The sequence below is a fragment of the Lepidochelys kempii genome, chromosome 1 (genome assembly GCF_965140265.1).
Source record: "Lepidochelys kempii isolate rLepKem1 chromosome 1, rLepKem1.hap2, whole genome shotgun sequence".
Classification (NCBI taxonomy): Eukaryota; Metazoa; Chordata; order Testudines; family Cheloniidae; genus Lepidochelys; species Lepidochelys kempii.
In genome coordinates this window covers 301,381,632-301,408,777 of record NC_133256.1, presented here as the reverse complement: position 1 = coordinate 301,408,777, position 27,146 = coordinate 301,381,632, and the positions used below count along the sequence as shown (strand labels likewise).

The 27,146-nt window shown below is 42.8% G+C and overlaps 1 protein-coding gene across 5 annotated transcripts in view; it reads right to left on the bottom strand.

Moving 5' to 3' along the window:
• LOC140905226 (uncharacterized) overlaps positions 1-24,769 on the bottom strand; it is a 137,223-nt gene extending 112,454 nt beyond the window's left edge. For 3 of the 5 annotated variants that reach the window (XR_012156798.1, XM_073328116.1, XM_073328117.1), the window contains exons 1-6: positions 24,468-24,768; positions 23,967-24,056; positions 21,720-21,827; positions 19,759-19,843; positions 7,411-7,472; positions 331-522 (exon numbers count right to left, since the gene is read on the bottom strand). Coding sequence is in view for 4 of the 5 variants with exons in the window: in XM_073328116.1 (XP_073184217.1) it covers positions 331-522; positions 7,411-7,472; positions 19,759-19,843; positions 21,720-21,827; positions 23,967-24,056; positions 24,468-24,656 (726 nt within the window). In the remaining variant the exon portion in view is untranslated. Of the gene's footprint in view, positions 1-330; positions 523-7,410; positions 7,473-19,758; positions 19,844-21,719; positions 21,828-23,966; positions 24,057-24,467 lie in introns of all 5 variants that reach the window. The other 2 variants (XM_073328115.1, XM_073328118.1) reach the window with 2 other exon arrangements.
• Between the last annotated feature and the right edge of the window lie 2,377 nt (positions 24,770-27,146).

Genomic DNA, 27,146 nt, shown 5'->3' with positions numbered 1-27,146 from the left:
TGTTGTTTTCTCATCTTCTCCCTAGGGAAAGAATGTGTGTGGGTTGTGGAGCATTTCATTTTTGGTAGGGTTTGTTTTTTAGAACCAAGTATTAGTAGATACTGCAGAGAAGATGCAGAATCAGGACTGAAAGGTGGGAAGGGGAATGCTCTATCTTAAGTAGTCAACAATATAGGACCAAATTCAGCCTCAGAATTAGCACTGACAGCAATAAAAGAGCTTCCTCTGCTTTCACCACGGCTCAGTTCGGTCCCATGTCTGAGCCACAGTCCTTTTTTTTTTTTTTTAAACACAATATGAGACAGATAAGTTAAACCAGATGTCACTTACCTTTTCATGATCTTTATTCTTCCCTAAAAACTGTGGATCCCCTGTTGCCATAAGAGAATTTTTAATAATTCCCTTTATGATCAAAGTGGAAATATGACAAGGCTTTAGCTTCTGGCTGCAGTTTAAATCAAAAAGCGCTTTCTTCTTTTCTTTCATTGTGTTCCAAACAAGAGCACGAACACAATATACATCCTAGAAAATAGAAAGAGTAACAGTGACTTCAGTTTTCTATATCCTGGAAGACTACTCAGGACTAAATTATGGCTACACTAAAAAAGAGAATGGGAACAAGGGGCCTCTCCTTCCAATTTCTCTGTAGTTAAGGGGTCTGAGCTAGCACAGCTAGTTAGTTATTACCAGCAGACGGTATATGTCTGGGCAGAATAGAGAGGCATGATGCAACACTAACACCATGGGAAGCACCTTTTCTACTAGCAGAGTAAAAGTAGATGCACATTATACCTTACAAAGTTGCTCTTGCTCAGGTGATGCACCTCCTCCTCTCATTCTCTGTATGGCTATGCCTTTATGAGGCACAATTTTGCTCTCAGCCTCTAAACTCAGACTACTGCATAAAGGTTGTACCAGAGCCTTAGAGTTCTTATGAACACTTCTGTATGTCACCATTGTTTGAATTTTACTACACTGTGTGTACTACCCCTTCATTACTGATAAAACTTAGAGTTTATCAAAACTGTTGGAAACTATCTCATTAACAGCAAGGTATAGTTTTAAAAATGGGAAGTATGAACAGCTGATCTCTGGCTGAAACACAGACCAGATCTGCTCTCTAAGGCAATGAGAATGAAGCAGATCACTGATGATGATACAGCAAGCAACAGTCATTGCAGTAACATCCATCAAATACATTAATTACCTACCAAAAGAATACAGATAACAGAAATAAATTGTAACAAAACATTTTCCCAAGACCAATGTCTCTTGTTTTAAAAATAAAACTTCCAGCTCTGCTGTGACAGTTATACAGAAGCAACAGAGCATACAGAAAACTGCCATCTGATAACAGTAAAGCAAGGTGAAAAGTTATGAATACTGCTGTTGATTGGCTAAAAATTATGCACACAGCTAGACTGTGCTAAAACACTCTGTTGTTGGTTACCCATTTCTCTCTTTGATGTGTTCCCTTGACTTGTTTGTTCCATCCACATGTTATATTTGTCTTTCAGACCGCAGGCTCTTTGGGGCAGTGGCTGTCATTTGCTATTTGTTTGTACAGAGCCTAGCACAAAGGGGCCCTATTTGGTTAAGGCCTGTGTGACCCTAAGAGCCCCTCAATGCCCATTGGCAGAGGGCCAACACTCTGCTGTCATAATATGTACCTAAAAGTGTCAGGGAAGGAATCATATGTAAACTGATGATGCACTGGTCCTGAAAATTATTGTGGGATTATCTATGGGTTGTGTGTGTGTGCTGGAAATATGTTCTTAAAGTGTGTTTGGGAGGCAGTGACTGCACCAAGCCTGGACAAAGGAATGTGGACTTACCTGTCTGACCGGCTTAATTACAGGCACAGGACAATGAAAGTACATTTACATATAAAGTAAACAAAGCAATCAAGCTAACAAGCAGAGGAGACAACTTAGTGAGCACACCAGGGCACCTTCCTGGCTCTTCAGGCAAGAGACAGGCTTTGGGTAATGTAAGGGAAGCAAAAAAACATATTTTAGTTATCCATCACTTAGAGGACATAGGGTACAGCACCCTCAAGCCTGAGAAAGTTGGATCCCCTAGACTGGAGGGCTTGAGGTGCTGGTAACTTGATGGAAGTAAGAAAAACTGCTTAGGCAAAGATTGTAACATGATAAAATTAAGTTTTAGTAATTAGAAAGCGTGTTTTTATTTTGTTTTATTTGTAACCAGGCCCGTCTTTTTTCTTTTGTTTGGTATCACCTAAACTTCTATTATGTAATAATAAACTTTGTGATGTTATTGACATGAACTGTGACCGTATAGATCATTGTTGCAACCAGGGTCCTATGGTTGCACCAGGTCTTGTACAGAGGAGGTCAACTGGGGTGTCTATGGAAAGGTTGTAGTTTGCTGGTTATGACTGTGCTGTCAGGATGTGTGTATCATTTTTGTATTTGAAGTCATGAATATTGGCTACATACTTGTATCTCAATGTGTTTGATTCTAAGTAGCCTCAGTGAAGCATTTGGTCAGCTTCTTGAGAAAGGACTATTCTCAGTAAATGCTCAATTACGAAACGCTTAACTGACAATGGACTTTGGAGACACCAAACCACATCTGAGCTTTCCTGGGAACATTCAAACTAACATGTAAACAATGGCGTCAGCCTGCAAAAAGCTGAATCATTCATGGACATGTGACTTGCCCAGGTGGCTACAAACTCCATCTTTTTGCTGTGATTTTCCACAGGAGACCAAAGGGATTTTTGCCCACAAAAGAGAATATAAAAGGCCCTGGAAACTGCTCCATTTTGTCTTCAGCTGGCCCAAAAGATGGCCTCTCCACCCCAAAGAGATGCCTGAAAGAAACTGGAACAAAGGACAGTAACTACAGGGTTAGAAGTGATTGCTGGACCCACACTAGGAAGGATCCAATCTGTGAAAGAAGCTTACTGGAACATCTCTGGGGTGAGATTTCATCTGTAATCAGTTTCCTAATGTATTAGGCTTAGACTTGCGTGTTTTATTTTATTTCGTTTGGTAACTTACTTTGTTCTGTCTGTTTTTACTTGGAACCACTTAAATCCTACTTCTTGTACTTAATAAAATCACTTTTGTTTATTATTGAACCCAAAGTAAGTAGTACCTGGGGGAGCAAACAGCTGTGCATATCTCTCTATCAGCATTATAGAGGGCAGACAATTTATGAGTTTACCCTGTATAAGCTTTATACAGAGTAAAATGGATTTATTTGGGATTTGGATCCCAGTGGGAGCTGGGTATCTGGGTGCTAGAGATAGGAGCACTTCCTAAGCTGTTTTCAGTTAAGTCTGCAGCTTTGGGGCACATGGTTCAAACCCTGGGTCTGTGCTGGAGAAGACTGGTACGTCTGGCTCAACAAGGCAGGGTTCTGGAGGCCCAAACTGGAAAAGAAAACAGGCTCAGAGGTAGTCTCAGCACACCAGGTGACAATCCCAAAGGGGTCTCTGTGACCGAACCCATCACCAACTTATTCTTGTTTTGTTACAAAACCATGTCAGAGCTGTATATTAAAGTGTAGTGTGAGTCTTCAACTAACCTAACAGGTTGGTGTGTGCTCTGCCTCTTTAGAGGTAGCAAACTCAGTAATTTCTGTGAATGTCCAGTGAGAGGGACTAGGGAGACGTCTCTGGGGAATTCAGGAACTGAGGTTTCACTGTTACCTGCAAAGCAAGGTTTAGATTGGCACAGTCTCAAAGAGGCAGACAGACTGGTGTATCAGAGAGCTGACGAAGCTTAGCAGCAGCTAAACTCTCACTTGCTGAGGCAGAGGGGTAGCAGAGAGGCTTACAGTTCTGGATATCCTGAACAGAATGTCTCAGCCTGTAGGTGCTACCATAATATAAATGTTAAACAACAAATATTAATAATACTCTTTAAAAACATTCTGTACTATTCAAAGTGGCCTTGATTCTGTCAGAGCAATAAGTGGAAGAGCTGCACCATTGGCCCCATTGTTGCTTAAGTAAATGTGATGTTGTTCCAGCCCAGTTTTAAAATATTGAGCTATACAGAGACATTTTCCAAAATACCACTCAATTTGTCACTTAAAATATTCCCAACATTTTACACTAATACCTCCCAACTGTAATGTCACTAGTTAAAAAACAATGCTGCATGGAGGCACATACTAAGATGCAGGCTCTTTCATATATGTCAAATTTGACAGTTCCTACACCAAAAAGCTAGGGCCCAGCACCACAAGGGGACTTAAGCATTGTTAAGCCTAGCTTTTAGGCCCTTAGAAAAATCACAGGAGCAACATTGCAATCCACAAAGTCTGAGTTAGGTGCTTAGACTCCTTCCACAATGAATGAGGAAAGGAGAGGTGCTTAAGATTGGAATCCATACAAGCCAGTACACTAGGCATGGAGCTGCCTAAACTAGCCAATGGGAGATGCTGCGGAAAGGGGTTTGCCCTAAACCCCACCCCTCTCCTGGAGATAGGCACGTAAGCCTAGACTAAAGAAAGGCACCTATTTCTGCTTAGTGATCCGCAACTGGGGAAACCTCCCTTGGAGTTAGGCAGCTTAGGGGCCCGAGTCTTTTCTTGTGAGAATGACTTAGGTGCCTTCCTCTCCACACAAAATAACCAGAGGAATATATGATGATAGTTGTGCTGCCTTTACCCCACACCTTGTAACTTTTATGCAAGTGATTAGAACGCTCATCTAGGACGGGGGAGACCCAGGTTCAATTTTGCCCTCCACCTGAGGGCGGGGAAGTATTTAAACAGGGTTCTTCCACATCACCCCAAAACATGTTCTTAACCACTGAGCTGGGGATATTCTGATGATACAAAATTATTAAAAGATAGTTAAGACCCCGGCAGACTGCGAAGAGCTGCAAAAGGATCTCTCAGAACTGGGTGACTGGGCAACAAAATGGCAGATTAAATTCAGTGTTGATAAATGCGAAGTAATGCACATTGGGAAGCATAATCCCAACTATATACATATAAAATGATGGGGCCTAAATTAGCTGCTACCACTCAAGAAAGACATCTTGTGGATAGTTCTCTGAAAACATCCACTCAATGTGCAGCGGCAGTCAAAAAGGCAAACAGAATGCTGTGAATAACTAAGAAAGGGATAGATAATAGGACAGAAAATATCATGTTGCCTCTATATAAATCCATGGTACCCCCACCTCTTGAAAACTGCAGAGGTGCAGATGTGGTCACCCTACCTCAAAAAAAATATACTGGAATTGGAAAAGGTCCAGAAAATGGAAACAAAAATGATTAGGGGTATGGAAAGGCATCTGTATGAAGAGAGATTAATAAAACTGGGTCTTTTCAGCTTGGAAAAGAGACAGCTAAGAGGAGATATGATTGAAGTCTATAAAATCATGACTGGTGTAGAGAAAGTAGATAAGAAAGTGTTTTTACTACTTCTCATAACACAAGAACTAGGGGTCACCAAATGAAATTAATAGACAGCAGGTTTAAAACAAATAAAAGGAAGTATTTCTTCACATAACGCACAGTCAATCTGTGGAACTCCTTGCCAGAGGATGTTGTAAAGGCCAAGACCATAACAGGGTTCAAAAAAGAACTAGATAAATTCATGGAGGAAAGGTCCATCAATAGCTATTAGCCAGGATGGGCAGGAATGGTGTCCCTAGCCTCTGTTTGCCAGAAGCTGGGAATGAGCGACAGGGGATGGATCACTTGATGATTACCTGTTCTGTTCATTCCCTCTGGGGAACCAGGCACTGGTCACTGTCAGAAGACTGGATACTGGGCTAGATGGACCTTTGGTCTGACCCAGTAGGGCGCTTCTTATGTTCTTATGATGTGGGGCTCCTTCAATCTCTCCTGTTCAAACTGTTCCACTTTTGATAAATACTTAACCATTGCAGCACGGGAATGGCCAGGCTCGCTGACGGGGGGGCGGGAAATGGGGCAATTGCCCAGGGGCCCGGGCGGGCCTGAGGGCTACTATGCGTGCAACCACACTGGCCAATCGTGCCAGCCTGGAGCCCCCACAAAAGAGTGGGGCCTGGAGCGGTCACGTGCACCTGGGAGTGACGGGCAGTCCAGGAAGTGATGGATTCGCCCTGGGCTCCGCCCCCACAGGGTCGGCTCTGGCCCTGGCCCTAGGGCCTGGAATTGCTGTCGGCGGGCCTGGGAATGGTCTGTAGGTCTTCCACCTCCCAGCTGGGAGCCCTAACCACCCAGCTATAGAATCTCTCTCTTTTTCAGTGATGATTTAAGTATTTATGCAAATTGGAATAGCTTCAGCAAGAGACACTGGGTAGCCTCAAATCAGAACACCACATAGCTCAGTGATTAGGATATTTTCCTGAGAGATGTGGGAGACCCCTATTCAAATCCCTTCTCTCCATGAGGCAGAGGAGGGAACTGAACTCGGGTCTCCCACATCTCAGGACAGTTCTCTAACCACTGAGCTAAACATTGTAAGGTTGGTTAGCATGTGCATAGAATCACACACGACATTTTGAATGGGACCTGATCCAGTAAGCAGCCTCTGAGTACATCTACCAGATTGTGCTCCACAGGTGACACAGGCAGAGGGGTGCCTATCTTCCCGTGGTTTCTGGATCACTCTGTGGCTTTGCAGGAGACCGGTATCCAGATGCCTAGAGGGAGGCAGCAGTGCACATGCCCAGAGGCAGAAACATAGGCATCTAGGGAACTCTTACCCAGAAAATGTAGGCACCAACTTTATATGCCTACTGGGCTAGATGGCAGCTGAGTGGAGGTTTTGTGGATCTCAGTGAAACCTAAAACAGGCACTTGATGGCCTAAATCTTGGGTTTAGGCACCAAAATATCTTTGTTAATCAGGCTTTACAGCCTAAGAGATAAGCTATAACAAGTGGATGAGACAAGCAAGTCAGCACAAAGTCTCAAGGGGAAAAATGAGGTAACAGGAATAAGATATGATAGGATAGGAGTGGCTGGGTCATTACGCATATTGAATCTATTTCCCTAAGTTAAGTATCCTCAGACCTTCTTGGCAACTGTCTAAATGGGCCATCTTGATTATCACTACAAAAGTTTTTTTCTCCTGCTGATAATAGCTCATCTTAACTAATTAGCCTCTTACAGTTTGTATGGAAACTTCCAACTTCTCTGTATGTATATATATATCTTCTTACTATATGTTCCATTCTATGCATCAGATGAAGTGGGCTGTAGCCCATGAAAGCTTATGCTCTAACAAATTTGTTAGTCTCTAAGGTGCCACAAGTACTCCTGTTCTTTTTGCGGATACAAACTAACACGGCTGCTACTCTGAAACCAGGAATAGGATATGTTAGCACAGACTAACTTTGTGCACAATTTCCAGAACAAAGGAAAATTACATATGAATAAAACCATGTCCAGTGTGTATTAGGGGCCAGTTCATGTCACCATTACTTACAGGGTTCAAAGGGTCTAACTCAACAGCCTTGTTAGCATCATCTATTGCTTCTTTCAAACGATCTAAAAACGCAGAAAAAAGAGCACAAAATAAAAGTTTAAGAATCATTTTTCCATGACCAGCTATATTTCATAAAGAACCCAAAGCATTAAATGCAATAGCATCATTATGTAGTACTGATACTGTTGATTATGACATCTTCTAGACATGATCTGCTGGAATCCTTCTTCTTCTATGCCCTTCCAAAGACTCTGCATTGCTCTGACCTTGCCTAAGAATGAAGAAAGCTCGATGTGGTGGCTCCTTCAATCACCTGTCCAAAGCTACTCCTGTGTTTGGCCAGACATATTCAGTTGACAGTGATATGAGATACTTACCCCTCCACAAGGGCTGAGAACACTGTGTCCACATATTACATTTCTTGTCCTTGCCCACCAGAGCACTCAACAGTGAACTCAGTCAGGACACAAACTCAGACTCCCTGTGGGCAACTACAGTACAATACCATGAAGCTGTCGTGCTGGCCTTGAGGCCACAATTTGTGAGATTATATGGAGACACACTAGATTCTATTATATATGTGAAATGGTGATTATTCAGTAATTAAAACTAAAATGACTGCCAGGAAAACTTTTCTAAAGTCTCTGGCTTTTAATGGTAGTTTGGTGAGTAATATTTCTCTCCTCATTGAGCAGAGATGCAGCCTACTTATTTTTAAAAGTATAAGTCGGATATCAACTAAAATTATGATCCACATAATCAAATGGACACATGAAAGGTAGTGTTGTATAGCTGTTAGAGCACAGAACTGGGAACCAGAACTCCTGGGTTCTATTAGAAACGCTGCAAGTGTCTCACATATTTACCCAGTAAGCTGCACAAAACCCTTGTGAGATAGGTAAGAAAAACAAACCACATAAGAATAAGAGGCTTGTGTGAGCATAAATCCTGATATACAAGTACATCCTGGGTGCAAACAACAGATGCAAATGTGGACAATTTTCAAATGGGGTGGTTGGACATTCAGAACATGTGCATGTTGAAGGATGGGTGCTTACAAAGGAGCAGGCAGTGAGCACAGTCAGAGATGCCCATTTTCAGAACTGTGTGGGGTCAACAACTAAAGTTGTAATTCCACTATCTGGAGCACTGATCGGCTGTTATCTTCTAGAGGAACAGCCAGCAGAGGGGGACATAACCCACACTCTGCCAGTGTATTACATAGACATAGGTAGAGAAGGTCTCTACTCAGCCATCCACTGTCTGCTGGATTACCCACTCCTGTTCAAAATATGCAACTGCTGAGAACAGGGGGTTGTATGAGAAGGGTAACAGGGTTTGGGGTAAGAGAGAGTATTAGGCACAGTTTAGGAGGCTGTTGCAGAGAACTGCAGACGGGATTTGAGAGATGCACTGAAGAAAAAAATAAAAACATATAGAAGAGTTAAATGATGCTTAATATTGACTTGGTATAGTACAATCAAACATTTTTGCATCACTCCTGAGGAATTTAAAGCTTTTCCATTAACATTTCTCCAATGCATCCTTATGAACAAGGGCCGTCTGCTTTCAGAAACAAAGAGAATGCATTAAAAAGTAATGAATTTGTTTTGAAGGCATAAGCTTGGCTTCAGAACTCATCTTCACAGCTATGACCTTCTCTGCTAGAGAAAGAAATTAAAGAGAAGTGGTGTAACAGCTGAAGTGATAGGTCAATTCCACCTATCACAAACCAATTTACTTCTATTTAATTGAACAAACCCCTTTTTTTAAAAAAGGAGAAAAATCAGGTATGCATCAGTTTACCAATACTAAACTAAAGATGCCACAACCTCCACCCCCAACTCCCTCCGGCCAATATTCCTCTATTATTTACCCTAAATTTTCATCAGACTCCAAGTGTTAATCTGGATGTCACTCAATTTTTGCAAATCTTCAGCTGGGTGTTTTTAAGGCAAAATTAATAAAAATAACTACCATGTGTTTTGAGAGATGAAATAACACTGCTTATCAGTGTTTTAAAAGCCAAATCACAGCATATAGAGTACTAAATTCATTCAGAGATCAAGTACAACATTTCAGAGGAAGATTAGACCATTTGTGATATTTAAGAATTATACTGAATGTACCAGGACAGGGGTCAGCAAGTGGCCCATCAGGATAATCCGCTGGCAGGCAGCAAGACATTTTGTTTACATTGACCGTCCACAGGCACAGCCCCCGCAGCTCCCAGTGGCTGTGGTTCGCCGTTCCCGGGCAACGGGAAGTGTGGGAAATGGCGGCCAGCCGATTACCCTGATGGGCCACGTGTCGAAGGTTGCCAACCCCTGCATGTCAAACATGTCAAACTCTAAATTAAAGAAGTGCTTAGATAAGTTTTTAAAAGGTAAGACCTTAAGTACTAGCAAGTTACATCCTAATAACATAAGGCTTTCTACATCCTCCAGGAGCTATCTGCACCTATGATCATATTAGACACCCTAAACAATGCTAAATGGCATTTCACATTATACAATGATAGCAGAGTTTCAAAGAAACACTGCAAATGGGAAAAGATTTTGAGTTTGATAGAATTTTGTTTTCACCACTCTTCAGCAGGAGCTACCTGTCACGTGGTCTCTAACACGTATAAAGAAAATTCTCTTTACACTGAATTTCATTAGATGGAAGATAGGAAACTATCCATAGCTTCTCAAAGTAACTCCAACATGCTTTTAGTACCTACTCTGACTTCCTTTAGAGGTTGCTAATTAACTTGTTTCTCTGCTCTCTGTTTCTACTGCATGCTGTCCATTCTTGGCTTTTCTGTGCATGTTTTCCTTCAACCAATGTCAAGATGGCAGATATTGCAGCATCACACATCATCATCATCAAGGCAAATACCAAAGTGGGACAGCCTTCTTGCAGATGGAGCACACCAAGATCAATCTCTAGCTCGGTTGTTCAGACTGTCTGTCACTGGCAATCTTATCACTCTATCAAAGCTTTTGGTAACCCTGTGATCACCCACCATGTAGCAGAATTCTTTGGTAAACACTTCACAATTCGCTGGTCTTCCATCCTAATAATATGTCCCTATCAAGAAACTGCCAAAATTGAAGCAGTGCTGATGGGGGTGGTTTCTGGGTTCAGCTATGAATATCCTCGCTGCTGATCTTGTCCTGCCACTTAAGTGGAGCAGCTGAGAAAGATGACAAAAATAAAAAACCATAAATCTGTCACTCCCCAGCCTTCCTCCACGTTTACACTTCATTGCCTTACAATAAAGTTGGTAAAACCATAGTTCTATACATCTGCAGCTTTGCAGTAAGCTTCACGTCCCAGTGCCTCCACAGGAGCTATCAAAGGGTTCAGAATATGTTGGTGGCTGCTTCTATACCTGCAACAATGTCCATCGTGGGCTATCTCAGAACTAAATAAAAATGCCTTAAATTGGGCATCTAGCATGTAGGAAACTGTATATCTTTGTTCTACTTCAGTGTGGCTGATCCAGTCTGAAATGGAATCTAAAACCTAGATTTTGATTACTCTGATACCAATTTTCAGAGTAGCAGCCATGTTAGTCTGTATTTGCAAAAAGAAAAGGAGTACTTGTGGCACCTTAGAGACTAACAAATTTATTTGAGCATAAGCTTTCATGAGCTACAGCTCACTTGCATGTGTATATATAGGCAATCATTTGGGTATCACCCCTAGGTTGGCTGTCAATGCTCAAACTGCAGGTCTCACAACAGAAATACAGGCTTGACAGGATCCAAGACAAAACTTACAAAGACGAGCCTCTGTGAAGCTCTGCCAGATTTTGGGCCTGTGTGGAACACTAGGAACTTCTGAACCAAAGATAGCAAGAGCCTGTTCATAGTCCTGAAAATATCTAAGCATACTGAAAGTAGAATTCTCCTGGGTCACGCATCTTGAATCAAGTAACAGCCAGTTTTAATTCCTGTTAGATAAAAACTTGGACACATCCAGCTCTGCAGAGCAGGTAGGAGATAATAGAAAAGGCATATGAGAAATGCATAAGCAACTTCTTGTTGACCTTAAGTTACTCATGGATGGCTATTTAATAGTGCATCCTGGAGCTGGATGATAAAAAAAAATTGATGGTTGTTTTTTAAAAAATTGTTCTTTATTATTTAAATAAAGGGATTTTTTTAAAAATAAACCTATTTAAAATTAACTTTGAAATAGCTTTTCAATGTCAAGGGCTAAATTTATTGTAGTCTATTAAAAACATTTAAGAACATAAGAATGGCCAAACTGGGTCAGATCAAAGGTCCATCTAGCCCAGTATCCTGTCTTCTGACAGTGGCTAATGCCAGGTGCCCCACAGGGAAAGAACAGAACAGGTAATCATCAAGTGATCCACCATGCATTCCGAGCTTCGGGCAAATAGAGGCTAGGGACACCATCCCTGTCCATCCTGGCTAATAGCCGTCGATGGAACTATGCTCCATGAACTAATCTAGTTCTTTTTTTAACCTTGTTATAGTCTTGGCCGTCACAACATCCTCTGGCAAGGAGTTCCACAGATTGACTGTGTGTTGTGTGAAAAAATACTTTTTTGTTTGTTTTAAATCTGCTGCCTATTAATTTCATTTGGTGACCCTTAGTTCTTGTATTATACTCCCTTATTTACTTTTTCCACACCAGTCATGATTTTTAGACCTCTATCATATGTCCCCCTTAGTCGTCTCTTTTCCAAGATGAAAAGTCCCAGTCTTATTAATCTCTCCTCATATGGCAGCCATTCCATACCCCCAATCATTTTTGTTGCCCTTTTCTGAACCTTTTTCAATTCCCATGCATCTTTTCTGAGATGGGGTGACCACATCGGCACGCAGTATTCAAGAGGTGGGCGTACCATGGATTTATATAGAGGCAACATGATATTTTCTGTCCTATTATCTATCCCTTTCTTAATTATTCCCAACATTCTGTTTGCTTTTTTGACTGCCACTGCACATTGAGTGGATGTTTTCAGAGAACTATCCACAATGACTCCAAGATCTCTTTCTCGACTGGTAACAGCTAATTTAGACCCCAACACGTATAGTTGGGATTATGTTTTCCAATGTGCATTACTTTGTATTTATCACCATTGAATTTCATCTGCCATTTTGTTGTCCAGTCACCCAGTTTTGAGAGATCCTTTTGCAGCTCTTCGTAGTCTGCCTCGGACTTAAGTATTTTGAGTAGTTCTGTATCATCTGCAAATTTTGCCACCTCACTGTTTACCTCTTTTTCCAGATTATTTATGAATATGTTGAATAGCACTAGGCCCTGTACAGACTCCTGGGGGACACCACTATTTACCCCTCTCCATTCTGAAAATTCACCATTTATTCCTACCCTTTGTTTCCTATCTTTTAACCAGTTGCCAATCCATAAGAGGACCTTCCCTGTTATGCCATGACATCTTACCTTGCTTAAGAGCCTCTGGTGAGGGACCTTGTCAAAGGCTTTCTGAAAATCTAAGTACACTATATCAACTGGATTCCTCCTTGTCCACATGCTTGTTGACCACCCCCATCAAAGAATTCTAGTAGATTTGTGAGACATGATTTCCCTTTACAAAAAACATGTTGACTCTTACCCAAGAAATTATGTTCAATCATGTGTCTAACAATTTTGTTCTTTACTATAGTTTCAACCAGTTTGCTCAGTACTGAAGCCAGGCTTACTAGCCTATAGTTGTTGGGATCACCTCTGGAACTCATTTTAAAAATTGGTGTCACATTAGCTATCCTCCAGTCATTTGGTACAGAAGTTGATTTAAATGATAGGTTACAGACTATAGTTAGGTTTCAGAGTAGCAGCCGTGTTCGTCTGTATCCGCAAAAAGAAAAGGAGCATTTGCGGCACCTTAGAGACTAAGAAATTTATTTGAGCATAAGCTTTCATGAGCTACAGCTCACTTCATCGGATGCATTCAGTGGAAAATACAGTGGGGAGATTTATATACATAGAGAACATGAAACAATGGGTGTTACCATACACACTGTAACAAGAACCATCAGGTAAGGTGAGCTATTACTAGCAGGAGAGCGAGGGGGAAAAAACCTTTAGTAGTGATAATCAAGGTGGGCCATTTCCAGCAGTTGACAAGAACGTCTGAGGAACAGTGGGGGGGGGGGGGATAAACATGGGGAAATAGTTTTACTTTGTGTAATGACCCATCCACTCCCAGTCTTTATTGAAGCCTAAGTTAATTGTATCCAGTTTGCAAATTAATTCCAATTCAGCAGTCTCTCATTGGAGTCTGGTTTTGAAGTTTTTTTGTTGAAGAATTGCCACTTTGAGGTCTGTAATTAAGAGACCAAAGAGACTGAAGTGTTCTCCGACTGGTTTTTGAATGTTATAATTCTTGACGTCTGATTTGTGTCCATTTATTCTTTTACGTAGAGACTGTCCAGTTTGGCCAATGTACATGGCAGAGGGCCATTGCTGGCACTTGATGGCATATATCACATTGGTAGATGTGCAGGTGAACGAGCCTCTGATAGCGTGGCTGATGTGATTAGGCCCTATGATGGTGTCTCCTGAATTGATATGTGGACACAGTTGGCAACGGGCTTTGTTGCAAGGATAGATTCATAGAAACTAAGGTCAGAAGGGACCACTATGATCATCTAGTCTGACCTCCTGCACAACGCAGGCCACAGAATCTCACCCACCCACTCCTGCAAAAAACCTCTCACCTATGTCTGAGCTACTGAAGTCCTCAAATCGTGGTTTAAAGACTTCAAGGAGAAGAGAATCCTCCAGCAAGTGACCCGTGCCCCATGCTACAGAGGAAGGCGAAAAACCTCCAGGGCCTCTTCCAATCTGCCCTGGAGGAAAATTCCTTCCCGACCCCAAATATGGCGATCAGCTAAACCCTGAGCATATGGACAAGATTCACCAGCCAGGTTCCTGGGTTAGTGTTTTTGTTGTGTGGTTTCTGGTGAGTATTTGCTTCAGGTTGGGGGGCTGTCTGTAAGCAAGGACTGGCCTGTCTCCCAAGATCTGTGAGAGTGATGGGTCATTCTTCAGGATAGGGTTTGTAGATCCTTGATGATGCATTGGCTTTTAGTTCGGGGCTGAAGGTGATGGCTAGTGGTGTTCTGTTATTTTCTTTGTTGGGCCTGTCCTGTAGTAGGTAACTTCTGGGTATTCTTCTGGCTCTGTCAATCTGTTTCTGCACTTCCGCAGGTGGGTATTGTAGTTGTAAGAATGCTTGATAGAGATCTTGTAGGTGTTTGTCTCTGTCTGAGGGGTTGGAGCAAATGCGGTTGTATCGTAGAGCTTGGCTGTAGACAATGGATCGTGTGGTGTGGTCTGGATGACAGCTGGAGGCATGTAGGTAGGCATAGCGGTTAGCAGGTTTCCGGTATAAGGTGGTGTTTATGTGACCATCGCTTATTAGCATCGTAGAGTCCAGGAAATGGATCTCTTGTGTGGACTGCTCCAGGCTGAGGTTGATGGTGGGTTGATGGTGGGATGGAAATTGTTGAAATCATGGTAGAATTCCTCAAGAGCTTCTTTTCCATGGGTCCAGATGATGAAGATGTCATCAATGTAGCGCAAGTAGAGTAGAGACATTAGGGGACGAGAGCTGAGGAAGCGTTGTTCTAAGTCAGTCATAAAAATGTTGGCATACTGTGGGACCATACGGGTACCCATAGCAGTGCCGCTGATTTGAAGGTATACATTGTCCCCAAATGTTCCAGGTTTATGGATCTTGGGTAGCAGACAGAATACCCCTGGTCAGGGTTCTAGGGGTGTGTTGTTCTTGTGCTTTTTCAGGGAGTTTCTTGAGCAGATGGTGTAGTTTCTTTTGGTAACCCTCAGTGAGATCAGAGGGCAATGGCTTGTAGGAAGTGGTGTTGGAGAGCTGCCTAGCAGCCTCTTGTTCATATTCCAACCTATCATGATGACGACAGCACCTCCTTTGTCAGCCTTTTAGATTATGATGTCAGAGTTGTTTCTGAGGCTGTGGTGGCATTGTGGTCTGCACGGCTGAGGTTATGGGGCAAGTGGTGCTACTTTTCCACAATTTCAGCCTGTGCACATCGATGGAAGCACTCTATGTTGAAGTCGATCGTCAAGTGGCCCCACTGGTTGTGTAGCAGGCTTCCTGCTTCTGATGTACTTAAAACATATTTTGCTATTACTTTTTGAGTCTTTGGCTAGCTATTCTTCAAATTCTTCTTTGGCCTTCCTAATTATATTTTTACACTTCATTTGCCAGACTTTATGCTCCTTTCTATTTTCCTCAGTAGGATTTAACTTCCACTTTTTAAAGGATACCTTTTTGCCTCTCACTGCTTCCTTTACTTTGTTGTTTAGCCATGGTGGCACTTTTTTGGCTCTCTTACTATGTTTTTTTAATTTGGCGTATACATTTAAGTTGAACCTCTATTATGGTGTCTTTAAAAAGTTTTCATGCAGCTTGCAGGGACTGTACCTTTTAATTTCTGTTTAACTAACTTCCTCATTTTTGTGTAGTTCCCCTTTCTGAAATTAAATGCTACAGTGTTGGGCTGCTGCGGTGTTTTCCCCAGCACAGGGATGTTAAATTTAGTTATATTATGGTCACTATTACCAAGCAGTCCAGCTATATTCACCTCTTGGACTACATCCTGTGCTCCACTTAGGACTAAATCAAGAATTGCCGATCCTCTTGTGGGTTCCAGGACTAGCTGCTCCAAGAAGTAGTCATTTAAGGTGTCAGGAAACTTTATCTCTGCATCCCATCCTGAGGTAACAGGCACCCAGTCAATATGAAGATAGTAATAATGGGGGATTTTAACTGAGTTTTTTATTTTAATAGCCTCTCTAATCTCCCTGAGCATTTCACAGTCACTGTCATCATCCTGGTCAGGTGGTCGGTAATATATCCCTACTGCTATATTCTTATTATTAGAGCATGGACTTACTATCCATGGAGATTCTATGGTACAATTTAAACACAAAAAATAACTATTGGCTAATTCACATCCCTGAGCAACATAACTTACGTCAACTTAAGTTGTATAGCCTAATCTTCGTATTACTTAAAAAATAACCCTACCACAATAAATCACTACAGTGCACACACAATTCTCCCGCAAGAGAGAGGATATGAGAGAGAAGGAGAGAGAACCACACATGACAGATGTTAGTCACATTGTTTAAGGCACTATTGGAAGGCATTCAGACACTACCGTGATGAGGGAAATATCAGAACCTGAATTGCAAAGAAGAAAATGTGCCCAATTTCCACGTGCACCTAGATGATGTGGAGTTGCCAGACACTTTACTGCCCAAGAGGCTGGGGCGGCAGGGGAAGGAGGGTGTTTTGTTTTTTCTTTACATATTCTGCAGTGATCTTTAACTGGATTTGAGTCACAAAGAATAATTCCCAGATAATACTTGTGTTGTTTTTGCTCACTCTGTCCCAACCAGAGCAAAATATGGATCTTTGAACCCCAACTGGCTGTTTTTGAATTCAGAGATACCAGTCACAGGACAACCTAGCAAATGAGACCTCAGTCTCAGTTTGGGACCTCTGGGCATTACTGAAATACAAATAATGAATAATGATATCATTGTGTTATGTTCTATTGTGTTAGGGCGCTCTTCAAACACACAGTAAGAGACAATCCAGAAAAGTGTACAATCTAAATAAACAAGACAGATGAATGGTAGGAATGGAAACAGAAGTACCAAAATAAAAAGTGAAGCAACATCTTCAAAGTCACAAAGCAAGTTTGTGGTAGCGGTAGATGTAGAACCCAGGTCTTGAGTCCCAGTCCAGTGACCTAACCACAAGACACCACTGCCTCTACATTTCATCAGGGCCTCACCTGACAATCATTTACCCATATAGTCTCAAAGTATTTCGGAGTGCATTCACTATCACTGGGTTCACCTCAAAAGAGAACATGGTATTTAGCCAATGAATGTAATTGTGGGTATCTGAATATGTATGTGTTACTGTGCTGCTATATAGTTTTCTTTTTGAAAGCAAGACAACCCCAAAATCCTGTTGAGACTGTTAGCTTGTTTGATGCCATTCTGGTGTTCACTGTGAGCTGAAAATACATTGAGGGTTATGCATTGTTTTCAAGTTTATGTTTTGTTCAACTAAAACAATCAACCACAAGCCTAACTGTGCTTGCAACAGGACTGTAATATTTTCAATAGGTGGTGCTGGTGAGCCAAGAAATTGCTTAGGCCCGGATACACAAAGGTACTTAGGCATCTAAACCCCAGATTTAGCACCTAAATGCCAGAATTCTCACCGAACCCTGTAGGTGCCTAAACTCACCCAGCACCTATATTTTCAGGGTAAAAATTCCCTCTGCCCGTTTTTCTGCCTCTTGGCATGTGCACCTCCTTCTAGGCGTCTGGAACCTATTTCCCACCTAAGCCCCCCAAAAATTCTCAAACCAGGGGAAGATAGGCGTTTAGCCACCTAATGCATGTGCATTGCTGTAGGCATGCTCAGAGGCACCTACCAGAGTGGTAACTTTTAGCCCACTGGTTACCACTTGCCTGGGATGTGAGAGATCCAGGTTCAATTCCCACCTCAACCTGAGAGAAAGAAAGGATTTGAACAAGGGTCTCACACCTCAAGAAGGCACTCTAACCACTGAACTATGGGATATTCTGATGTGGGGCACCCTCAGTTTCTCCCACTGAAGTAGTTCTACTGTGGACGAATAATGAAAAAGCAACTGGAGCAGGAGGACTGGATGCTGGATCTCCCATTTCCCAGATGGGGCCCTAACTACTGCACTACAGAGTGAATGTGTGCGTGTGTGTGTGTCTCTCTCCTCCCCGCCAGTGAACGTTACACTGTGGATAAATACATAAATAGTCATTGAGCCAGAGAGAGAGAGAGAGAGAGAAGCAGAACTAGAAATCCATAAGAGAGGGTGAAGGTAGGGATGAGTTGAGACCTTGTTTGCAAAATTTTTGAACTGCTTCAGTCCTTTTTAATTCCCTTATATAATCTACTATTGACACCTTAAATCAAACACAAACCAAAGGTTTGCCTGCCATCCTTTTTACAGAGAATGTTTTACCTATTTATTTTAGATTTTTTTTTTACTTGAACCTTTTTTTTAAATCAAAATTTGTTGAAATGTGGTGTCATTTTAAATAACGGCATGACCACCCATGTTACAAATGGTACGTGTTTACATCTTGTTTTAATACTAGTTCAGTAATCATTAAAAAAAGTACTAGAGACAAATTTTCTGAAGTGGTCCTAAAATCAAGTCTGCAATTTAGTATGCATATTTTCACACCTAAGTTTTTGCATAAGCAGAGTACACTTTTCAGTTATGCAATTTGTTTTAGTGTACTTTCCCACACATGCCTCTGATGGAAAAGTACAGCTTTTGTCTTCAGATTTAATAAAATACATCTCTATTTTGTAACATTATTAAACCTTTTATTTATGTATGCATCAATAAAAATGCTATTAAATCTTGCTGAATTTGGGTTTCTTTGAACAAAGATCCTAGAAAAGGATCCACACATGGACTTTATGCCTGCCTCAATTCACACTGAAATTAATAGGTCTATGGGGAAGGTCCTCCTGTCTGGATCCCTTTGTATTACACAGGTCTTGATTTGATCCTTTGAGCCCAGATAGCTAAATTCTCTCTCTCTTTTTCCCCCAAAAGCTCCTGACTTGAAACAGAGAGCTCCTTTTAGCTTTACTTTTATTTTGAGAATTTTGTAGGTGGGATAAAACTTGGATTAAATTTGCTGTTTACTTAGTCTTTTGGGATTTTTTCCCTTTGTTCCTGAAAACTGTAAAGTATTTCTCAATAGTTAATATGCTCCATTCTCTAATTACTCAATCACATTTGTATAGGTAAAATGCAGAAGTGCTTACAAACTTTTTAAGTATTTATTTTTTAAATTAATTGTTTTCATTTTACCTCTTAAACTTGCATTTTTATTCCTTTGCTGACCTGCAGGTGATGAAGGGACTGGACTGTCAACAAGAACCGGTCTTAGAAGAGAAGCCCTCATCTGTACTCAGCAATGGAGCAAGTAGGCAGCTGGCCACTAGGATCCCCATCTATCAAAGTCACACTGTGCTCAGAGGATTTGGAGACTGCAAGTTGCTCTGAGCACCCCTGCTGTTCCGTAAAGTCCACCCTGCTGTCAGCACATAAATCTTTCCTGGAAGGCTGCAAAGCTAAGTGAATGTATATTTATCTCCAGACTCACCCAATATTTCCCATATGCTGCTAGTTATAATAAAAGTGCAAGGCAGAGCAAAAGTATTCCAGAAAAATCTTTCTCGATTTGGAATTTCAATGTTTATTTACTAAGTTAAAATAGGGATCTAGGGTCTCTTACCACATTTTACATATGCATATGCTCTTCTCGCAAACAGTGGTGTATGAAGGAAAGTTCTGGAAACACAGCCAACTCGACAGGCAATCTGGAGAGAAGATAGTACATGAACTGTAATAATACGATCTAAAAAGCAGCTTTACAGTACATCCAGCATTGTTACACCAAACAAACCTGTCATTATGAACTTAATGATATTCTTGAGCCATCCACATTAGCACCATTGGTCTTTTATTTATTTCAAATTACTGTTCTTATTTACCTCAGCAGGGTTCTATAAGATTACTCCCCAGACTGCTCAGACTCCTATGGGGATGATTTATGTCATCATTCCAGTGTAACGTTTCCCATAATTGTACTGAGTTTAAAAAACATTAGAACCCAAGGGGCTAGACAAGGAGCTATAACATTAGCAGCATGCTCGTATAAATCAATTTACTCCCTTGGAGGAAAAAAAAAATGAAGGAATTTAATGAGATTGCACATGAACCACAAAGCCAATGTGCAGTTACCATTAAGAGTGTTTAATCCAAAAGTACAGATGTATCGCACAGATAAATTCAAAAAACAAAAAAATGCAGGCATTTATTTCTATACAATATTATCTGAACAAAGAGCAAGTGAATTTAGAGCCTATGGTGCCAGAGAATTTTAATGGTCTAATTTTCAGTTTGTTCATCAATTTTATGACTATTTTTACTGCTTGTTACTCACCAGTGTTTCCTATTTACAAAATCATTTATTATTATTCCTTAAAATATAATTCAATTGCTGTCAATGCCAGTGGTAAAAAAAAAAATTATGACTAGCATGGCAAGATTGTTTCCAATTACCTTAGATACAATTTATCCTGCCAATTAAAAATTTCTAGATTGGAAAGACTTTAGGGTGTGCATGAAATCTCAGACATTAATCTGAACATTGTACATATATATCACATGGAGCAGAATTTAATCAATCATTTCACAGAAAAAGTTTCTGCTTTTTCCATGCGATTTTAAACTCAGTCTATTTTAAAAATATTATGAAGTAATAAACTTTGACAAACAGTGGATTCCTGTGCAATTATAACATGCCTTAGAGTATATAAAGCACGAGGTCAAAGACCAAGGGTCAGATCCCAATAAATGCTAAGTGTCTCCTGCAAGGGGCTGAGAGGGCTGCAATTTCCATCAAAGTTATCAGCAGCTGAGGATTGAGCCCCCTTTGACTAATTATCCCAGAAACACATTAGTCACCCAGTCCAGAATGTCCTATTGTCATTAGGAAATGGAATTCAGACATCAAAATTAAGAAAGCAGTTACTTGTCTTTATAAAGCTCAATCCTGTGAGGTGGTGACCGTCCTCAATGCCTACATATTCCAGCATAACACCTCACAGGAGTGTTCAGAACCCATAGGATCAAGTCCTTAACATAAAGGGCATTAGATGTAGGTATGACATCAATGATTCATAATTATAAAGGGTCCCAACATTTGAAGCAGTCAAGGTCCATCCCTCATTTTCAAATATAGTGACCACTCAGGATTAAACTAATGAGTGGAGGTTGTGGGGGTAGGAAATGGGAAATTTCAGCTTCTTCCTCCCTCCCATTACCTAAAACACCCTCTAATTTTATTCGAAGATGTCTTACAGGTCAATTTCTAATATGCTTAATGCAATGTGCAAGCATAAGATAACCTAATATATTCAGAAAATGGATTATTTGTGGCTCTGTCTGATCTGAGTCTCCAAATGCAGTGGTGTTTATTATACTGGATTATCTCATTTTGATGTACGGTAGCTGTGACTCTAAGATGCAGCTGTCATTCACTTTAGAATAAATATAGCATAATAAAACCACAAGGTAGACACAGGACAGTATATCTTAAAGCACACTCCTTTGATTTAATCATTGGTTGAATTTTTACATAAAAACACTCATTATGTAATGTACATACTTTAAATACTACTGCAGTTTTACCTTAGGGATAGATGCAACATCTATTGCTTTATTAAGCTCTTGCACTGCTTCCTGATGGTGATTCTGTCTTTGGAAAGCTACAGCTAAATGATAATAGGTTTCAAATAGCTGAAATACACAATGAGAATCTCAAATTATTATTGAAGTTTTAGTATTGCTGAGGTTCTGAACATGTTTAGGACCGGTTTTTAATTTGTTTCAAACCAATGAAACTGCTTTTTTACCATTTCTCTTGGGCAATCGTTATTTTACATATTTGTATTCTAAAATAATTTCAAATTTATTCCCTCTGCTACTCCCTAGGTACTATTTACTTTGGGCTAGATTCTTAGCTTAACTCCATTGAAATAAATGCCAGTTTACACCAGCTGAAGGTCTCGTCCTTCAACAATTATCGGGAACGTTAAAATACATTGTCCAGAAGAGAACTATAATATCATTAATATTTCACATTACAAAACCAGTAGTCCCTCTAATAAGCTACAATAGAGATATTTGTAGATCATCTAAATTAATTTAAAATACTGCAAACAACACAAAACTAAGCAGGCCCCATATTAATAAAATGGCACAGTTGTAAATCTGCAGAGGTAAGAACAGGTGCAAATTGTCTCTGTCCTAAAATTCTGCCAGATGCAGCTGTCTCTAAAGCCTGGCTGAGCAAATAATTTAATTCTCAACTGAACAGCATAACCAACACGCATTAATTTATTTCTAAAGACAAGTATTTGTAGTTGCAATGAAGAAACATATGGCAGCTGCACACTGGAGCCAGTGTTACAGACAAATAAGGCTACATCATGGTAAAACTCTGGCCCCAGTGAAGAACGATTGCCAGGTGTCCAGTTTTCGACTGGAAAGCCCAGTCGAAAAGGGACACTGGTAGCTCTGGTCAGCACAAGCGACCGGGCCATTAAAAGTGTGGTCGGCAGTGCTGCAGATCTAAGGCAGGCTAATCCCTACCTGTTCTGGCACTGCGCAGTGCCCCAGAAGCAGCCAGAAGGTCCAGTTCCTAGGCAGAGGGCCACGGGGCTCCACATGCTGCCCCTGCCCCGAGCAGCAGCTCCGCACTCCCACTGGCCCCTCCCACACCCTGAACCCCTCATTTCTGGCCCATCCCAGAGCCTGCACCCTGAGTTAGAGCCCTCACCCCCTCCCGCACCCCAACCCCCTGCCCCAGCCCAGTGAAAGTGAGTGAGGGTAGGGGAGAGCAAGCCACCAAGGGAGGGGGAATGTAGTGAGCAGGAGACGGGGCCTAGGGAAAGGGACAGGGAAGGGGGTGGGGCCTTGGAGAAAGGGTGGGGCTAGGATGTTCGGTTTTGTGCGATTAGGAAGTTGGCAACCCTACAGTGAAGTCATTAGGAGTTTTACCATTTACTTCAATGGGGTCAGAATTTAATCCTATGCCTATGAAGACCTGCACAGGAAGACCTGCACCACTGCTCAGGTGCTGCACGGGGATACTTGAGGGAACATTACTGCACTTTTTGAAGGCTGTAACCAGCTCTCCCCCAAATACTCTATCTGGTGCACAAAGGGCCCATCCCATCAAACATGTCAGTGTGGCAGGGATGACAACACTGCCAGTAGCACTGCTCTCCACCACTACCTTGTGCTCTCCAGCACAACCATGCATCATTAAGCTAACAGCTCTGGTTCTCTCTTTCATCTGACCAGACAGTGTGCTCTCTCAGCTTCCCTGGCACCCAGTCAGATAAATGTGGATCAAACATATAATTCAGTTATATGTTCTTAAAATATAATACATTCACATGTTGGTGCTATCCAAATGAAGGCTCCAATCCTGCAACCAGATCCAGGTGAACCCTTGCACACATATAGTGCCCTAGTGATATTGAGGGTCCATCCACAAAGATCTGATTGCCGAACTGCAGCCTGACATTGTATCATTTTGTAAAACAACATTTGTCCAGTATTGTCAATCCTGAGTGTTCAAAAGTCATGAGCAATGTCTCCAAAAATCATGTGATTTAATTAAAAGTCATGAGGTTTCTTTTTAGTGGTTCTTTTTATTTCCCTTCTGCTTATTGAGCCTTTAGGGTTCCCATTTTCTCTGCAAACGCGACGGTTAGAAACTTTTTTTTAAAAATGAAAGCTGAGATTTTCACATAATCACATCACTTCAAAAGCTGGGATTTGAAGATAGACCATCTATTAGAACACTTGTAATAAAACGGCAAGAGCTGACAATCCTGCTTGTCACTTGAGAAATGGTTTTAAAATTACCAGTTGTGAATAGTAAGGACCAGGCTCAAAGTCTTTGGGAAGTTCCTCTTTGCTCAAAGTTTTCAAGAGTGCTGTGTAATGTGCAACAACCTGAAAGCAAAAAACATAAATGGCAAAATGACCAAAAGCCAGCATCAGACTCTGGGAGTTTTTGAGAGTCAGAAATGAGAAGCACTGCAGAGTGCAAAGCTCAACTCAGCTCCTCTGGACACCAGGCTCCACCTCATAGGCCTAGGAGAGCACTACCTCAGAGCACAAAGAGCCACAAATTAGTGCCACAGCAAGTTATCATAGTACTGGGGTACCTGCTGTGGCTGGGATGAAGAACACGGTGGCTAGTTAAGGGAGTCGGCATAGCTAATGTGAATAAGACACCCCTCCCCCCGGGGGTCTCCCATCCTGCCCCGACCCAGCCGGGCGCTGCTTAGCCTTGGGGTGGGGGGTTCCCCCAAACCGCCCGGCCCGTGCCCAGCGCCCTCTGGCGGAGGCGGCCGGAGTCACCTCGCTCCAGCGCATGGCCCGCTCGCTGGCTATCGCGGAGATCAGCTGCGCCTCGGCCCGCGCCCGCACCCGGGTTAGGACCGTCGCCGCCGAGGAAGAGGGGAAGGAAACGGAGGGGCTCGAGGCGGCGACTTGCGGGAGCGAGCAGGGCTTGGCCGAGGCCATGGAAGGCGGCCGGACGTGGGCCATGCAGAGTCCAGTGCGGCGCCAGGCGGCCCGCCGCGCTGGGCACAACGGGCCGCGTTTCCATGGCACCGGGAGGGCGGGACCGCAGGGCTGTGGGAGAGCTGCGCTGAGGCCTCCCTGCGGCCGCCCCTTCCTCCCCCCGGCCAGCGCGCGCCGCCTCCGCTGACCTGGGCCCCCCCGCAGCAGGGCGCGTTTCACCCCGAGTCTGCCTCGCAGCCTGCGCTCCTCGCCCTGCCTGGGCCGCCCGCGCCGCGCCGCGCCGCGCCGCTCCCCGCTGAAAGCCGCTAGGCAGGGTTACGGGCGGGGGGATGCCGCGAGTTTCCTTCCTTCGGGGCGGGGGGGGAGCCAGTCACTTGCCGGAAAAGCCTTTCCCCCAGGGCAGGGCTGCTGCGGCTGCGGTTCCTAACGCCGGGCAGCGAGGGTGGATTCACTTGATCGCCTCGGGAAGGCGGCTCCATTGGCCGACCTCCGCAATCGCGGCTGGCTTGAGCCCTGCGCTCCCCCCCCCCCTCACTTCCCGCTGAGCGTTGTGGTCTGCCTTGTCCACAGCGTGGCGGGAATATCCAAATGTTGTTGTTAACCTCCTTCTTCTCTTCCTTCCCCCAGCCCCCCAAATATTCACTCAAACCATCCTTCCCGGAAGTGCAGGACTGGGTCCCAGGCTCTTCTAAACCATCGTAAGCAGGGTACATTCCTATGCAACAATGAATGCCCCACGTCATCCAAACTCCTTCTTTCTAAATCTTTGCAAAACAAAATTATTGGAATACATGTGATATTGACTGACTCTCCTTGCTGTTATTTATCAGGCGGGCTTTGGCAGACCATTTCCTAAATTTCCATAACTGTCTCATCCCACAAACCCAAACACCCTTGCCCGGCCCGCTACCCAGAGGCCACGCCCTGGGCCCCACCCCTGCTCCCAGACCATGCCCCCTCACTCAATCCCCCGACCACCACCCATCACTCACTCACCCTCACTCACTTTCACCAGGCTGGGGCAAGGGTCTGGGCTCTGGGAGGAAGTTTGGTTGTAGGCTTGGGCAGGGGGTTGGGGTATGGGGGGGTTCAGGGTGCAGGCTCTGGGCTGGGGCAGGGGGTTGGGGTGCAGGAGGGGGATGAAGGGTGCGGGCCCTGGGAGGGAGTTGGGGTGCGGGCTCTGGGCTGGGGCAGAGGGTTGGAGTGCGGGAAGGGGTGAGAGGTGCAGGTTCCGGCCAGGCAGCACTTACCTTGGACAGCTCCCGAAAGCGACTGGCACATGCCTCTGGCAGCAGCTCCTAAGCAGGGAGCCACTGGGGTCTCTGTGTGCTGCTTCTGCCCAGAGGCACCGCCCCCATAGCTCCCACTGGCTGCAGTTCCTAGCCAACGGGAGCTGCAGAGTCAGGACTGCCCCCCCTCCATGGGCCGCAGGGACATGCGGGCTGCTTCCGGGAGCGGTGCAAGACCAGAGCAGGCAGGGAGCCTGCCTTAGCCCTGCTGTAACACCAGACTTTTAGCATTTTGACATTTCCCAGATTGACTGTAGCAGGAGATAGAGCTCAATTCCGGGAGACTCCCGGCAAAACTGGGAGAGTTGGCAACCCTATGACTACCATGTTCCAGTGAAGAAATGGAGAATTAAGCTGTTATTCTGAAGGTTTATCTCTGTTCCATCATTACTTCTCAGTCTAATAAATAACCAGCATGAAGAAAATGAGTTAGTATGCAGAGTTTCCTTAGAAGAATTTAATCTATCATTGTTCATTATTACATAAAAATTTTGTTTTTAATTTATGCTGTTGGAATATTACAGGGATATTCTTTGTCTAGTTTGTTTTGTTATATGAGCAATAGGTGTAAGTGCCCCATTTGTTGACTGCCTCTATCTCCACATTGTTAGTAGCTTGAAGCGAAAGTGGTAATATCTGGAATAATTATTCTTTTACATATCTTTTTTCTTTTAATATCACAGTATTAATAATATGATCCAGAACACATTCAGGACATTTTATTAACAAGCATGATGATGACTCATTCACTCCATTCTGAGCATAGCTTTTCTAAACATTTACAAGTTATCCACCCCAGCTGCAAAATTGAAAAATACTTAATTGTGGGGCGAAAAGTTGGTAGGTTGTGATAAAGCATTTGAAGTACTCCACCATTTTTTTTCAGTACCTATAGCCTTGAGAGCTGCTCATGTGACACTTCAAAAGGCAAAGTTATCATTTAGGACTTAGGCCTGGTCTACAGTATGCGGTTATTTCGGAATTAGCTGAGTTAATTCAAACTAAAACTGATTCCGTCCACACGACCAAACCGTTTTTTCCAATTTAAAGGGCTCTTTAATCCGATTTCTGTACGCCACCTCAGCAAGGAGTAGCGCTAAAATCGAGATCGCAGTTCCAGGTTACAGGTACTGTGGACGCAATTCGATGTTATTGGCCTCTGGGAGCTATCCCAGCATGCTCCCTTGTGACCACTCTGAACAACACTCTCAACTCTGATGCACTA